The sequence below is a fragment of the Elephantulus edwardii genome, unplaced genomic scaffold (assembly GCF_000299155.1).
Source record: "Elephantulus edwardii isolate Elephantulus edwardi_28Jun2011 unplaced genomic scaffold, EleEdw1.0 scaffold00022, whole genome shotgun sequence".
In the NCBI taxonomy this organism is placed as follows: domain Eukaryota; kingdom Metazoa; phylum Chordata; class Mammalia; order Macroscelidea; family Macroscelididae; genus Elephantulus; species Elephantulus edwardii.
The window spans coordinates 5,403,088-5,420,169 of NW_006399772.1; the positions used below are offsets into that span (position 1 = coordinate 5,403,088).

The window sequence follows — 17,082 nt, forward strand, 5'->3', positions numbered from 1 at the left end:
AGGTTGAAACACATTACATGGGGAAGAGAGAATCTAACACTTGGTGCTGGCAAACTCGGCTATCCACTTGAAGAAAAATGAAACCAGATCCGTATGTCACACCATGTAAACAAAAACTAACCCAATGTAGACCAAACACCTAACTATAAATTCCAAAATGACCAGATGGAGATTGGAATGGGGCAGATAAATAGGCAATCTCCTCCTGTGTGCTTTACTGACTCCGAAAACTCTCTACCGGGTTAGCTATGAGTTGGTTCCAACTTGACGGCACACAACAACAACAACTTTTTTTTAAATAAATTTTTTTAATTTTAATTGGGACATCAAAGCAATTGACACAGAATAGTCTACAAAGACAAGGTCCTACATACTACTGTAGAGAGAGGAGTTGTTGAGAACAATCGAGTCAGAACCGACCCATAGCTGATCCTCTGGTGGGTTTTCAGAGGCAGTTAGCCACACAGGAGATGGCTTATCTTTCTCTCACAGAGCGGCTGGTGGATTTGAACTGTGTACCTTTGGGACTGCAGTGCAGTTTCTTATCACTTGGCCACCAGAGCTCCCTAATATCACATAAAAAATTCAATCACTGTTGTACTGTGGGTTCAAATGTAAAAAGTTCAATTTCAAAACTCCTAGAGAGTTGGAGAGCGAGCAATGGCAGAGTGTATGGTGGAATCTTCCAAAGACTCCATGATACATTTACAAAACAGATCAAAATGTAGAAGCAGATGTAAGAATCCACCAGATATAAAACCAAAAGGTTAGACAACAATGTTACAAATATGCTTTGTTTTGCCAAATTTTTCTTCTCTTTTCAGAAAATATACTTTTCAATGGTTAAATAGAATATCAATTTTCTCTTTCAATGTTCATACAAATCACAGTTTTTAAAAGAATAATAATAATAAATTTTAAAATTTGAGCCAAAAAAACTCTCCTAAAAATATATGACTTTAAAGTTTTCATTTTTTCCATTGTTTGCTGGGGTTTAAGAAGTTTGTGAGCACCATCTAATATACAGTTATTGGCCTTTTCCCATTTAGGGCAAAGAAGAGTCAAGAAAATCAAAGACTGTCAGTAAAAAGGACTAAAGGTCTAGATGAACTTCAATCTCCACGATTCTGAGAACAGAAGTAGTTGGTGCTGGGCCCTACTGCGGATTGCTCCGAAAAGGATCAGGGATCGCAAGACAGTCCCTGATACAGTGTGGGGGTGGGGGTGGGGGAATGACGGACAAAATTTAAAATAATAAAAAAGACCAAGCTCCCATGTCTGACAGAGAATGGTGGAACTCCAAGACTATGGCCCAGTCACCCCTCAATCCTGGTAGTGAAATCACCCCTGAAACTCAAACAGCAGATAATGCCTTTTAGGTGATCCAGGCCATATGGTTGACTGCTCTATGTAGTGCATTTCTCCCTGATGGCCTGGATCACCTAAAGGGCAGCATTTGCCCCAGGGTCAAAGCTCAGAAGTCAGGAAGGGACAGGAAGAAGGATGAATGGAAACAGAAACAAGAGAGGAAGTGTCAAGAAGTGCTTTTACAACATTCAGACTGTACTCAGTGTCACTAAGCAATGTACAGGAACTGGTAAATGGAAATCAATTTGCTCTGTAACCTTTCACTCAAATTGCAACAAAAAGCTTAAAAAAAATAATCACCACGTAAACAGGTGACGTGATTCTACAAAGAAGGATATGGGGCCACATTCAGGACAGAGGTGAGGGGAGAGTGTGTGCAGAGCCCTTGATTTCTCCAGGGTAGCCACTGGCACTGTCCCAATGCTTATGACTTCCCTGACGCACAGAAAACACAGCTCTGTTTCCTAAGAGCAACTGCCTGCCACCTGAGCTTTTTTCTTTTCTGAAGTCATGAAGCCTTCCTTTCCCAGTGCTCAGTCTAGGGACCAAAAGAAAGAACCAGACTGACAATCATCTTAAGGGTGCTAGCTCACACTCACTGTCTGCTTTACGTGCAAACAGCTCTGCTTGTGTCTGCCTTCTGTGCTCGTGAGAGAGTCGTGCGCTTACCTGTTTAATCTGTACTGGTTGTGACACTCTCTTTCCTTCACTGCATTGTATTCGTTTTGGTACTTGAGGAGTTGTTCTCTCATTTTGGAGACCTCTGTGTTGAAAGCCTCTGGGAAATTATCTGCTTGCTGCAGGTGAAACTGCTGTTCTTCTAACTGTGCAGTGAAACGTTTGGCATCCTGGAGTAGTTGGACCTCCGACTCCTGCGTGCTGGGTTAATAAAAACAGAGATTCGCATGAGGAGATGGGTATGCTCTCAGAACTAGGTCCTATTCGAGAGGGCAGGGAGCTCACCTACAGCTATGCCCTGTTCTTTCCTTTCTGGGTTCATTTCAATTCTGTGAACAGTTTTGTGCCATGCACCATGTTAGAGACCACACATAGGCCTCTGTCCCTGTCCTCAAGCAGCTTCCAGTCTAAGAGAGTGGAGGCAGACTTAATGTGGTACCTGGAATCTCAGATTCCACTGGTGTCTAGATCAAGACAGTAGGCACAAAACCAGGATGAATCTGATGAAGAATAATCTGAACTTCTTTGTATCAAAGTACAACAAGGGGAAGAATGGGTTCCTCCTTGATTTCTACACTTATCTTCATATTCTCGGATTCTTTAACTATTCTGATCTTTCTACACTAATCTTCATAGTCTCTGATTCTTTAACTTTTCTGACATGATGATAGAAATCCTCGTGAGTTAAGAGAAGACAAAAATGTATCCACATCCATGTTACCAAGAAACTATTAGTTGGGGGAAACTCCTTACAAATATAGGAACATAAAGAATATGTATTTCTCATCTCAACCTCTACGTTTGTTTAATGATAGACTCTAATGTCCCAGGAGCAAGCACTCCTAGTCTCATTCGCAGTCTATGACTGCACATAAATTTGGGGACAGATTAAGCATCTACCAGGAGGCAAATTTAAATGAACACTGAAATAGGATTTGATTAAATCTTCACTATCTTCTAAAACCTACTCAACAATTTTTCAGTCTGGCTATGATTTTTTTTCCTCTTTCCACTCAGATACCCAACCAGCTCATACTAGCTACCTCTCTTATTCAAAAGCAAAGCCCTTGCCCTTTCATTGAGAAGCAATACTCTCTTTTGCCCCCCACACTGCAGTACTTGTCTTACAAGTCTTCACCTCGATACCTGGATTTCAGTTCCTTTGCAGATATCTAAAGAGTTGCCCAAGCCTGCCTTGACTGACGTTACCAGTTTGATTTTTTCAGGCTTTTGTAAAAAGAAGTCATTTGCTTGTTGGCATCCATTGAAAGATTTATTTGGACAAACTATGCAAAAACTATGCTAGGTACCAAATAGCAACATCAACTATAATACAATGGCAACATGTATCATTTCCACTAGTGAAAAGTTAGTATTACTTTCTAGTTTTTTAATTTCCTTAGGTGGTAATATGCTTTGTCCATCTAAACTTATTCTATCCCCTTATTGGAATTCTCCTCAACTATAGGGTCCTAAGGAATTGATATGTGATACACTGTTTTCTCACAGAAACGAAGTGGGCAAGGTGGCAGATTCCCAGCCAAAACACAAACACCAATCTACCTGCATGTTCTTGAAACAGTGTCAGCATAACAGAATCTTAACAATTTATAATGAGTTTTAATGGAAAATTCAGTCTGTTTCAGTTCAGTGTCCCCATTATATATCTGCCCTGCTGCTGTCCCAGGTGCAGGAATGGAGACGGCATTGCTTTATGCCTTCACATTCCGTCAGGAAGCAGAGACAGGTGTTGATGACAACTGAAGAGAGGGAACTACGAGATCAAGAGGAGGTAAAGTGTGATTTATAGAGGGATTTAATAATTTTTTTCCTAGATACCTAGGAGTAGGAAAACATCATGGCCTTGCTCACTGTATTACTTACTCTCTGTGCTCGAGGGTCCGGGGAGTCAAGCTGTGGGCCAGGAAGGATGATGCACGCTCTAAGACTCTTAGATCTGGGCTGAAGTTATGTGAAGGGGACTGTATTATCACTGTATCTGGAATGAGGCTTAGAGGGATTCCCTGAGAGCTCTATGGAGTGTTCTCTCAGTTAAGAGTGTAAAGAATATTGAAAAAGGTACCCTAGACATTCTGTCTAAAGCCTCCAAGATTCTGAGTCTTGAGAAAGATAAAAGTACGCTGGCAGGCAGACCCAAATGTGCAGAACAGAGTCTCAGCTAGGAGGGTGGCTAAACTGCCTCTGAGATGGGGATTAAGAGAAGCCAAGGCATAGGTTTTCTGGGGGCACTGCGGTGGACTCAAGTAAACATGGAGTGGGACGTGAGTGGACTCTGCACAGGGATTCTCCTCTGCTCTTTCCCCAGATGTTCGTTCTTCTGTCCTACTTCAGTCTTCAAGCTAGCTAGCTGACTCCTGACAAGTAAGAAGAAAGGTGGGGACTCTGGGAAGAAGGTGCTGGGAGGAGCAGAATGGATTCTTTCCCCATTGCCTTATGTTCTGAGATTTAGATGAAGGTTGAGTAACGGGGAGGGGGAATACAGCCCAGGAGGGGTGAGAAATAGCAGTGAAACAGTCTCCCCCTTCTTGCTTCATCCTCCTTCCCTCTTAATTTCTGCCGGCTTAGAGCGGGATGACTTAGAACGACTGTAAATCGGTTCTTCAAATGTGCTTCTGACTGGCCCTTGGCTGTGATGAGGAGCCCAGGGTGGAAGGTAAAAAGGTATCAGCAGGTCCAGGCTGGAGTTGTCATGGGATCTACATCTCCGAGCGGTGAAGTAAGATGGGGGAAACGAACCTTGTTCTGTAGCAGCTACTGCCACTCTAGGCGCCTGGGTCCACTCTGGACGTCACCTGCAGCTTCACAGGGCAGAGGTCATGTACACCTGAAGTTTCTCTGGGTATTTTCAAAGGGCAATCTGCTTAACAAGAAAGCTGTGCCAAGGGCTGATATGTTTGGGAGCAGGAGCAGGATCACAGTTGTCTCAAATGCCAAAAAAGTCTGAGGTGTGTCCTACAGTCATTCACTGGGTCTTCAGAGAGGCCCAGTCCCAGGTACCCACAGTGTTAACCCCTGGACCAACACACACTTCATTAGATTCCCCCATTCTCCTCCCTTCCCCATCTCAGTGAGGAAGAGTTCTGCGAGATAAGCTGACTCGGTGACGGCAACAACAGGACTGAGCGTGGTGGCGATTGAGGATGGCACAGGATGGGCCAGGTTTCAGTCTGTTGTTCTTAGGATGACTCAGAGCTGCAGTCAACTTGAGGGCACCTAATCAACTAACTTTTCTTACCCCACTTCTCTGCTCTTCCACAGCAGTTTCTGAGGCAATTTCTCGAGTTATTTGGACTCAAATCCTTGTCCCAGGACATGCCGTTTGGGAGTAAAACAAGCCAATACTGATCCCACCAGAGATCTTAAAAAGTTAACTGTGGTGAATGAAGGTTTTCTCTGTGTTGCTAACAAGCATACCTTATCACAGTGTCATGCAGTAGAGTGTACTTGGCCTTTAACTCTGCCATTCGTGTACCAGGAAGTTTCCCCATAGCGTGTAACTAGCAAAGAGAACATAGATGACAATTAGTCATGGAATGTTACAATTAAACAGGAGAGAGAACGGTTATGTGGATGTCTTAAACAACTTCTTAGCTCAATATTATAAGAGAACTATATGAGGCAATGTAGTCTACTAGAAAGCTGTTGGATGTCTGGAGTAAGATCATTTCATTAATTGCAAGTTTTGTGTTCGTAAGCCAGGCTTTTCACCTTCATAGACCAAATTTCTTCATTGAGAAATTGAGTGGATTCAAATGCTTGTTAAGGTCTCTTCTAATTTTAAAAAATAACTTCAGGAAATTATCTGAATAATGAGGTAACTAGAGTGACTATAAGTAGAAAAAATTCATAATTATTAGACACTTATTATGAGCAAGTGTCAGACATCAGTTATTTAATTCTGGAAAAAATTTGTGAAGTAGGGATTATTTTCTTAATTTCTTAATTTTAAACTAAAATTAGAGAAGTTAAGCAGCTTGTTTAAGAACACAGCATTATCAAAGTCTGAGTCAGGATTTAAAACTTGATCTAATTTTTAAAAAATGATATACAAAACCAAAACAAAACAAAGCAAAAAACCCTATCTATACAACTCCATTGATTACTTGTCTACACCACAATGCCTCTCTATTCACTATCAAAGAAGCACAGATGTTCAGCCTGTATACAAACAAATACTATTTCTTTTTAGTAGTGGTAAATAAACTTTCATCTTACTCTTTGAATTAGGTGACACATATTTAACAGATGTTTATCTAAAATACTATAATGATACCTTATAGAAACCATAATGCAATGAACACATTTATGTTGAACTGTTCGTATAATAATACCATTCTGTATAACTAAACAGACAATTTTTGGGTTTGAATATCCTGTTGGCTTTACTTTGAATATATATCTTGAATCCACCCATTTTCTTCTCCATGATTCTACTAATCCAAGTCAGAGCATCTTTTGATTGAATCACTGTAACAATCTTAGTCTTACTTAGTCTTGATTAGAAGCAGGAGTGGCGCCCACTTCCTAAACAACATGCCTCCAGAATCTCTATGAACTTTGATAAATGACGATATTCATAGGAAGGCATCAGGCCTTTTGTTCATAGGGTCGCTATGAGTCATGCTTGACTTGACGGCAATCAACAACAATAACAATAACAACAACTTAGTCTTGCTGCAGAAGATCAAGGACTACAGCCTTCAGTATAGATTACACCTTAACATCAAGAAAACAAATGTCCTCACCACAGGACCAGCAGCTGACTCCAAAGAAACCCAATAAAGATGCAGAAGAACCAAACTATGTATTTCTTCACTCAACTAAAACTCAATTTACTTCCTCTCAAATGATACTTTCTCCAGAACTGATCATACATTACAACCTTAAGCAAGTCTCAACAAACTAAAAAAACACAGAAGTAATATAAAGTAGCTTCTCAAACCATAATGTCATAAAGTTAAAAATTAACAAGAGGATAAAGGATACAAAGCCACACACACAGAAGCTAAATAATACCTTATTTTGGCACTATTGGGCTGTAGAATAAATAAAAAGAGAAATTAAAAAGTTCCTTGGAAAGAGTGAAAATGAAAATACAACATATCCAGACCTCTGGGATACAGCTAAGGCAATCCTCGAGGACAGCAGTTCTTTGCAATAGGCAAACACAGAAAAAAAATTAAGAAATATGGGAGCAAAATTAATAATTTAACACTTCTATTAAACAGAAAAAGAGCAACAAATTAATCCCACAGCCTCAAGAAGAAATGAAATTATAAGAGAAGAGAGGATGGAAGGCGGGAGGGTGGGAATCACTAAAAGAGAAGGGTTTGGAGGGCTGATGGAGAGGTGAAGGAGATGGGGTGGTGATGAGCAGGTATTAACAGACAGTAATCATATATCATACAGTGTATATGAGTGATTGTATGAAACACAATGTAGATGAAGGATTGTATGAAACACAGTGTACATGGGGGTGAGGTGGGGATTTAACAACAAAAACAAGAAACTTGCAACAGCACTCCAAAGTGAAGTAGAAACATTATACTCTGCTCAGAGACGCTTATCTTGTATCCTGTTTGCTTGTTTGTTTATCTTAGATATGCATGTAAAATATTTAAGTTATTTTAATATTACTTTGGAAAGTTGTATATTTAACAATGTCCTTGCTATCTGATTAAATTATGTCATTCTAAAAAAAAAGTTCCTTTGGGTAGTTAGAAAGTAATGGTTTTTAATTTTTGCTTGTCTGAATGAATCTTGTTTTTACAAATAAAGTGCTAGTAATATATATTGTAAAACAACTGTTGTGAAAAATGGAGCACCAGAGTAAAATCTGGAGATAGAAGAATGCTGTGGTCAAATCTTAATTGCACTTACAGCCAGATTCTAGCTCTGGCTTAGTGAATGCTTGCCTGTATTTGCCCTGAATTGAAACCAACAAAGGAACCCTGGTGCCATGATGTATAACATATCAGGCTACTAACTGAAAGATCAGCAGTTCAAATCCACTAACAACTCTGCAGGAGAAAGACAGGCAGGCTCCTCCAGTAAAGGTTTACAGCTTTGGAAACCCAAGGGATGGTAGCGATGAGTCAGAGCCAACTCAGTGGCAGTGGGCTTAAACTACCAAGGTTTGAAGTGCAATGGAGGGTGGGTCAAGGCTCCACGAAGGCATTTTCTTGGACACAGAAAAGGCAGAAAGACTGGTGAGGTTTCCTTCGCCCTTTGCTGTCTTTACCATTCCACGGTCTATGCTGTCTTTCACATCTAAAATTTTGTAGAGAAAGCTTACAGAGTAAAACGTCTGATAGATCTTTGCAGTCTACAGTGTATAAACAGGAAAAAAAAAACCCATAAATGTGCAGAAAAATAATTTGACAAACTCCATTTTTAGCTAGCAAGCAGATGTCCCTTATTAAAAAGACGTTCTTAAAAAAAAAAATAAGCGATAAGTTGTGAGTTTAGAGAACAAATTAAAATTTAAATTTGCAACATTAAAAAAAAGGAAGAGATAAAACTAAACTGAAGAATGGATTTTAACATTTTGATAAAAGAATAAAAAAAGCTAGATGTTGACATTCATTTAAAAAGTGGTCTGCCTATCAAATAGTTGTTGTTGTTATGTGCCACTGAGTCAGAACTGACTCATAATTGACCCTCCAGCGGGTTTTTAGAGGAGGTAAATGCACAGGAGGAGATTACTCATCTTTCTTGCTCAGAGCAGCTGGATTCAGACCTCACATTTTTGGGTTGGCACTGCAACTCCACCACTCAGCCACCAGAACTGCCTTATTAAATAGTAGCCTGTTTTGTTGGGTTTTTTCTTAGTTTTATTTTATATTGGTTTGCACACAAAAGTTCATATACATTGTGTTCCACTTTGCTTTATTCACATTGTGTTTCATACAATCATTCTCATATATCGTGTTTTAGAAAATCACCATTGAACTATGTTCACACCCCGCCTTTTCAGGTCCCTGAAAGATCCTTCCTATTTTCTTTACCACCTCCTTCTACCCACCACATTGTGTCCCTGTAATTCTCATCCATCTACCCTTGACCATTCTCACCCCTCTGCTCCCACCCCTTCCCCTCTAGGAGCCCCACACATGTTTTATTAGTTATCCTTCTATTTTTACAATAATGGTCTTATGCAATATTGGTCCTTATGAGACTGAGTTCACTTAGCATAATGCTCTCCTGTCTCTCTCAAGTCATGTAGTACTTTTCAAAACTGTTACTCCTGAGTGCTGCATAATATTCCATTGTGTGACTGTTCCCCAATTTCTCAACCTATTTTACTGTGTTGGACATTTGGATTATTTACATGTTCTTATGATTATGAATAACATTGCTATAAACATTGGGCACAAATTTCCATTTGTGTCTCAGTTCTAATTTTCTCAGGCTATATTCCTAGCAGTGGAATCACAGGGTCATATGGAATATCTATATTCAGCTTTTTGAGGAAATGAGGCTGTCTCTTTTAAGCAGGTTTACCTTTGGTTAGAAACTTTCGAATTAGTTCTAGTAGATTAAAATATATCATTCATAAAAAATAAAATGGAGTATCAAAACAACTATGAGATATCATCTCACCCCAGTCAGAATAGCAAAATTTAACAGAACAGCAAGCAACAAATGCTGATGAGGTTGTGGAGAAACTGGAACCCTTATTCACTGTTGGTGGGAGTGTAAAATGGTGCAACCACTGTGGAAGGCGGTATGGAGCTTTCTCAAAAAGTTGCAAATAGAGATACCATTTGACCCAACAATTCCACTACTGGGAATATATCCCAGAGACCATAACTGACATCCAAGCAGATATATGCACACCCATGTTTATTGCAGCTCTGTTCACAATAGCAAGGAGTTGGAAACAACCCAGGTGCCCATCAACAAATGAATGGATAGAGAAGCTGTGGTATATTCACACAATGGAATACTATGCTGCATTGAAAAACAAGGAACTCATTCAATATTATTCAAAATGGGTGAGCCTGGAGGACATTATGCTGAGTGAAATATCTCAGTCGCAAAAGGACAATATTGCATGGTGCCACTGCTGTAAAATGGGACTGATATCAGGGTGGGGGTAAGACTGAAAAAAACTGGATAAATTGTGTATACTGCACTGAAACAGCTGAGGGACTGAATAATTTAAAAGCGATGTATAATAGGGTATTATGGTTATCACAAGAGTCCACAATTAAGGTTGCATAGTGGAATGTACTTGGGGCGGTGGGAGGGGTGCGGGGGGATTGTGTACCAGGGAGGGAGTCTTTCTTTTACTTTTGAGAGGAGCGAACTGGGGGGCAGGGGGAGAGGGCTGGGCAGGGAGAGAAGTGCAGCAATGAATGAATGGAAATCCAAATTCTCTGTAAATGTTCATTAAAATTATTTAAAAAAAAATAAAAGAAAGAAAAAAATAAAAAGGAGTGGAAAAGATGGTTACATGACACCAGTATAGAAGTAAAATTTGTCATGTTTTAAAAATGCACTCTCTAAGAAACATAACAGAGAGCCCAATCTTATATTATCAGAGCACAATAAAAGGTTAGATATAATGTCAGGCATTCACAAATAAGATTTCACAATAGATATTTGTATTTCTGACTTGCCTCTGTGGTAACTGTGACTGGAAGGAAATACTTACTCTAGAGATAAATGTTTAACGAGAGTTCATGATTCATGGATAGCATGTAATAATACGGAAAAAATGTCACAAATTGAAATCCTAGGACATTCCAGGGAAAGTAAAAACTCACTAAGAACTTTTACCAAGTGAACTTCCCTGAAAGGGGAGTAGCATGAGGAAACAATTAGATGTCTGTGAAGAACAACCAGGATCTGTTCAAGGTAACAATGGTTATAATACTTCAAGAACTTACTGTGTCGGTGACATCACTTACAAACTTTATCTCATCTTGAGAAATGACTGGCATACTCTGTCATGTAAATGTGACAGCATTTTCACCTCCCTTACAATAATCTTTTACTGCTGAAAATAAACATCATGATGTATTAATAAGACTGGCCTACTAATCAATACCTCTGTCTGAAGGTCTTATCTCCCTTGAATTTGTTCTCCAGGTTTCTACAGAGTGCTTCATCCAAAACATAACTGTCACATGGTATTATCCCATTGCCTTCAATAGAGCTTCCCTAACTTGGTTCTCAAGATTCTTCATTTTTTAATCAGCTCCCTTCTTTTCAAAATTATCTTCACTGTCTCCAAATTTCCCATAATCATTGCAGTTCTGTAATGCCAAGTTTATTTCCTATGACAGGTAGAAGAAGAGTGTTCCAAAGATCCCCAGATATGAAACCCTAGAACCTATGAATAAGTTCTCTTACAAGATAAAGGGGATTTGCAGAAATGATCATTGTTATCATGTACCATTGAGCCAGAATTCACTCAGAGCTCATCCTCCAGTGGGTTTCAGAGGCAATAAATAGCAAGGGAGGAGAATGTCCATCTATTTCCTGCAGAGCAGCTGGTGAATGCAAACTGCTTGCCTTTAGGTTGGCAGCTCAGTTCCTTATTACTAAGCCCAAAAAGCTCCCTTGCAGAAATGATTGCTACTGCTCTTATTAGGTGGCATCAAATTGGGTATGACCCACAGCAACCTTATCAACAACAGATCTGAACCCTGTCCTATCCTGTGCCATCCTCACACCTCCTGACACACAAGAGCCCACTGCCGCAGTTACTGTGTCTATCTACCTGCTTGAGGGTCTTCCTCTCCTTTGTTGACCCTATATTTTCCAAGCAACAGGTCCCTCTCCAAGGAAAAGCCCCTTCTAACAACATGCCCAAAGTATATGAGGCAAAGCTTCATCATTCTCGCCTCCAAAGAGTACTCTGGCTGCACCCTCTCCAAGACACAGTAGTTTGTTTTTTTGGCCATCCATAGGATGTTCAGCACTTTTCTCCAATACCACAGCTCCAAGGCATCAATTCTTCTGTCATCCTTATTTTTGTCCAGCTCCCAGATGCATAGCAAGTAGCCTGAATGGCAGGCTGTGCACGTAGAGGTGGGGTATGTGGACTGGAGTTTACACATGCCCTAATCATGTGACTACTTAAAAGCAGAGACTCTTTCTCAGTGAGGTAAAAGAGATTAGATGGGGGGGCGGGGGAAATGAGAGATTTGATGTGTGAGAATGGCTTGTCTTCTAACCCTTAAACCTTTAAAACCCAACTTTTAACCACTGCTAGTTTTTAATATGAAAGAGTCCACAAAACAAGGAATATGGGGCGCTTCTAGAATTTGGAAAAAGTGAAGAAAAGGATTCTTTCCTAGAACCGACAGAAAAGAATGAAGTTCTATCTGTATTTTGACTAGGACCTACCTAGTGAGGTCCATGTTGGGCTCCTAATCTGGAAATTTGTAAGATAAAATCTGTTGCTCAAGTTGATAAACTGAGGATCATGTATTACAGCATCAGTAGAAAACTACAGCCATACCACATCATGTCTTAGCATGTTCTATTCCCTTATCCACAATTTCATCTCTGTCTTTCCCACTTGGAGGACTCTTGTTATTGTTGTTGTTGGAACTGATCCATGGCTGGCCCTCTGGTGGGTTTTCAGGCTCAGTTAATAAAACAGAAGGAGATCGCCCATCCTTCTCTTGTGGAGCAGCTGGTGGAATCAAAACGTATGCCTTTGGGACTGTGGCACAGCTACCTACTCTAGGCCACCCCTACTTTGAAAATATATCCAGGGCCATGACCTGTGGAGTTTTCAAATGACACTTCCTGACGGAATAGATTCTTTTTCTGTACTGCTTCCATAATATTGTTGTTGTGGTACTTGTTGTTGTGTGCCATTGAGTTGGGAGGAGACCCATAGCTGAGCCTCCAGCAGGTTTTCAAAGAGGCAGTAAATTGCACAGGAGGAGACGGTCCATCCTTCATCCACAGAGCAGCTGGAGAAGAACTGCATGTCTTTGGGATTGCAGGGCAGCTTACCACTAGGCCACCTATTGTTGTACACGTCACAAGCTGCCATCATTACATGTTTAGACATGTCCTCTCCATTAGACTGTGTGTTATTTGATGATGAAAGCATTGTTATAGTCTATCCTTGAGCCATGGCATGTAACTTGGTGTCTTGTTCTCAACAACATGCATTAAAATCTTGTTGATTTAAATTTATCTTAAAACCAGTGATTTAAATTGGAAGAATTCTTGTTGATTCTCTCACTTGCACTTGAATTTATCCATCAAAGAAGGTAGGGGGAGGAAGAGAAACTGAACAAGGCAGCTTGGCCTGAGCATTGGTCATGAAATACGTTTAGAACGGCACAGACTGTGCCACACACAGCTGGCTGCCTCCCCCACAGCTTCTTCTCTTCCTTCTGTGAGGTTGGCAAAGCTCACAGGATGAGCAGAAGGATCTGGGGATGATCTTCCACAGATGGCTTGGTGCTCCTTTGGTGGCCTACCACAGGAATAGGAGGAAAAACCCACAAAGAGGCCAACAGGACCTCCCAAGAGTGGAGGTATCAAATGCGATGGGCATTGTGGACCAGTAAAGCAGGTGATCAGCCATATATATGTAAGACTTCCAAGTTAAGTTAGAGTACTTCTAAGATAACGTGAGAGGCCAAATTACTAAAAAGCATGCCTAACCACATACATGCCAATGAACAGTCTTCACTGTTCAAAAGACTAACATTTGTCACAGTGGAGATGCACATGATTGAAACTTTTAATAACCATTTAACACTTGTTTAAAATTATTTTCCCCAGACCTCCAAAGATTCTGGCTAGAAATGGCAGCAGTTTAGGAGAGGTTGTAGGCCTAGGAGGCAGGAAACTAGTCAGACAGAAATCCAGATGGGTAAGAGCCAAGCACTTAATTGGCTTAGAATTTTGAAGGGCATTCACAGAGGAGTTAGAAGATAATCAGAGAGCCCAGAAACAGAGCCAGGTTAAATCCAGTGGAATGAATAAAGTCACAAAACAGGAATTTGAGAAGTAAGGGGCCAGAGGCACAATGCCCTTGGGTTACAGTGTTGGAGAAGAGCATTGAATATCCCATGAACTGCCAACAGAGCACACAAACCTGTCTCGGAGGCAGCGCAACCAGAGTGCTCCTTAGAAGCAAGGATAGTGAAGCCGGGGCTCATTTACTTTGGGCCTATTTTCAGGGGGAACCAGGACTTAACAGTTGGGGAAGGTAGAGAGTTGGCAAGAGAGGACAACTCCCAACAAGATGGACTGATGTGATGACAACCACCGTGCGCTGGAGCACGCAGTTCGTGAGAACGGTGCGAGACAGAGCGAGGTTCCTACCTGCTGCTCACAGGGTTGCTACGAGCTGTAGTCAACTTGGCGGCACTTAACAACAACCAGAATCTTGCAGGAGCAAATGAACATATCTTTTACCCTGTGGAGCAGCCACACTCTTAACCACTTAGGGCTCCTAGGGGAGGTTTAGGGATTGAGAAACCGGAAATGGAGCCAGGGTCCTTAGGGACTCTGATGCAGAGTTATAAATGTATAAAGATGTCCACAGTTGGCCAATTGTTCATTTTACAGAACCAGCATCCATTGTCACTGTAAGTGGGGGTCAGCCCAGAGAACAGCAGACTGGATGTCCGGGCCCAGTGGCCAAGGAGCAGAGGCTGCCTTCCTCCAAGGTCTCCCTCCCAGACTCAGAGGAGGGGTGCAGTACCTCCACTCTCAGCTGTTTTACCCCAGCCCTTGTTTGTGAGGTTTCTATTAAGGGAAGAAAGCTTGGGGCCCTTGATGCCCACTGTCCTGTCTGGAAGATGTTTTTGTCCATCCCAGGGTTCATGCTAGTTGTTGCTGCCATGGAGTCAGCCCCAAGGTCATGGCCATGCCATACACAAAGGAACGCAACACTGCCCAACCCTGCACCATCAGTATGACAAGTTGCGTACTAGGCCACTGTGGTCTCCATAAGGTCTGCACTGGCTGAGTTTTAGAAGTAGATTCCTGGCCGTTCTTCCTCAATCCTTTCCATTTGGAAACTCACTAAAGCCTGTTAAGATCACAGCAACACACAGCCTCCACTGACACAAGAGCAGTGTCTGCTCATGCGGTCAGCGAAAAGGGACAAGGAACTGAACGTGGGTTTTCTGTGTAGAGAGTGTGAATTCATAACTAACAGTGTAGTGAGTGTGGAGGTATGAGCAGGGGGTGCTGGAGGTGGAGGGGAGCCCTGGCACCAGCACTGGGGGTGCTCCTTCACTTCCCTCTCCTCTAGGCAGAGACCGGATGGACAATGAAGTCTTTCAGGGCTAATCACAGAAACAGTCTTGAAAAAAGAACCAAAACCAAGGTTGCAGTTTGAATTTCCTTGTTGCTACCATAAAATAGAAGCCTTCGAGCAAAATGGGGATGTTTGAGTTTCACTTTTACTAATTCACTGGTAAGAACCCTCTTCTACCAAGTTAATTATGAATCATAGCACCCCTGCAGGGCCCAGCAGAACTAGAACGATCTCAAAGGGTTTCAAAAGCCCGAAGTCTTTGTTGTTATTGTTGCTGTGCCACTGAGATGGAACTGATTCAGAGCTGGCGCTCTAGCTATGGTTTTCAGAGACAGGTAATTCCATAAGAGGAGACTGCCTACCCTTCACCTGCAGAGCAGCTGGTGGATTCAAACCATGTGTCTTTGAGATTGCAGCACAGATACTTATCACTCGACCAGAGCTCCCTGTAAATCTTTAGGGAAGCAAGCCATTACATGTTCCTCCTATGGAATAGCTGGTGGGTCCAAAACTTTGAACTTGTGGTAGTAGCAACTGCTAGAGGATATCTGAGCAAGCCGTTTAGTTGCTGTTAAATTTACCCCTAAGTATTTTTTTCTTGTTTTGATTACCTTGTAAGTGAAAATTATTTTTATAAAATTTCATTTTTTTATTATTTGTTTTTAATGGATAAAAGCCATTACGTTTTATGAGGTAAAATTTTTTACCATGAAAACAGGCAACCACTCATCTGTCGGTTTGCTGTACTGTGGTGGCTTGCACATTGTTATGATGTTGGCAGGTACAACAGCAGTATTTCAAATAAACAACAAGCTTATCCGTGGTGGACAGTGCCAGTGAGGCACACAAAGGAAGCGCCTTTCCAGTTCTGAAATAATTAGCCAGTGAAAACATGAACGGCAGTGGACACTGTCTGACACAGTGCTACATGATGAGCCCTCAGGTTGGAAGGCACTCTTAAGACCAAGGGAGAGCTGTCTCCTTAAAGTAGGACCTACTTCAACCATGTGCATGGAATAAACCTTTCAAGACCCTGATTTGTTGATGGGTTCTTGATTTACTGATGTGGTATGACCCCAAATGAGGAAAATCAGCTGCAAACGTTCATTAATAGTAAGAATGTGGAAGGTACATTAAGTTGTTAAAATGAAATGGAATAAATACATCAAGGATGATAGCCTAGGCATTGTGCACTGAAATGAACTGGTCTTGGCTCTTCTGAAGCAGACATCTACTTTGCTGGGAACGACACACTAAAGAGGAATACCGTAACGGTCACCATCAAAAAGGACATTCATGATCAACCCTGGCCCCAATCACTGAGCTGCCACCGAGGACTCAGCTGCCTCCCCCTGGAACCCCCTCGCTTCCCGACATTCCGTCCCCCCTGCCTGCCTTCTCCCACCACCACAGCCTTCCGCAGGCTGTTTCCACCGAGGAAAAGGAATAGTATCATATGTCCGCTACCAAGAACCTCCACTCTTTCGACCCCTTTTTTGATGCAAGTCATGGTGATGACCTGCTTCCTGCTGGGACTGGGTATATCCCATCTTATTTAAAGATCATTTACAAGACAGACTTAATGTACTGAATATTAATGAATCAAGACTAGACGAGTTGTATGATGATATCAGGGACATCATATATGAAGAAAGCAAAACATCTTAAAAGTACAGGGGGATAAAAAGAGACCAAAATAGCTATCAGAAGAGACTTTTAAATTTGTTTTATAATGTAGAGAATTTAACAGAAAATTAAGAAAT

The 17,082-nt window shown here is 41.3% G+C and overlaps 1 protein-coding gene across 1 annotated transcript in view; it reads right to left on the bottom strand.

Annotated features, from left to right (window-relative positions):
* CCDC146 (coiled-coil domain containing 146) overlaps window positions 1-17,082 on the bottom strand; it is a 115,935-nt gene that overhangs the window by 48,435 nt on the left and 50,418 nt on the right. Inside the window, exons 2-3 of the mRNA XM_006882601.1 lie at window positions 5,482-5,564; window positions 2,038-2,247 (exon numbers count right to left, since the gene is read on the bottom strand). Of these exons, the coding sequence (XP_006882663.1) occupies window positions 2,038-2,247; window positions 5,482-5,564 (293 nt within the window). The remainder of the gene's footprint in view (window positions 1-2,037; window positions 2,248-5,481; window positions 5,565-17,082) is intronic.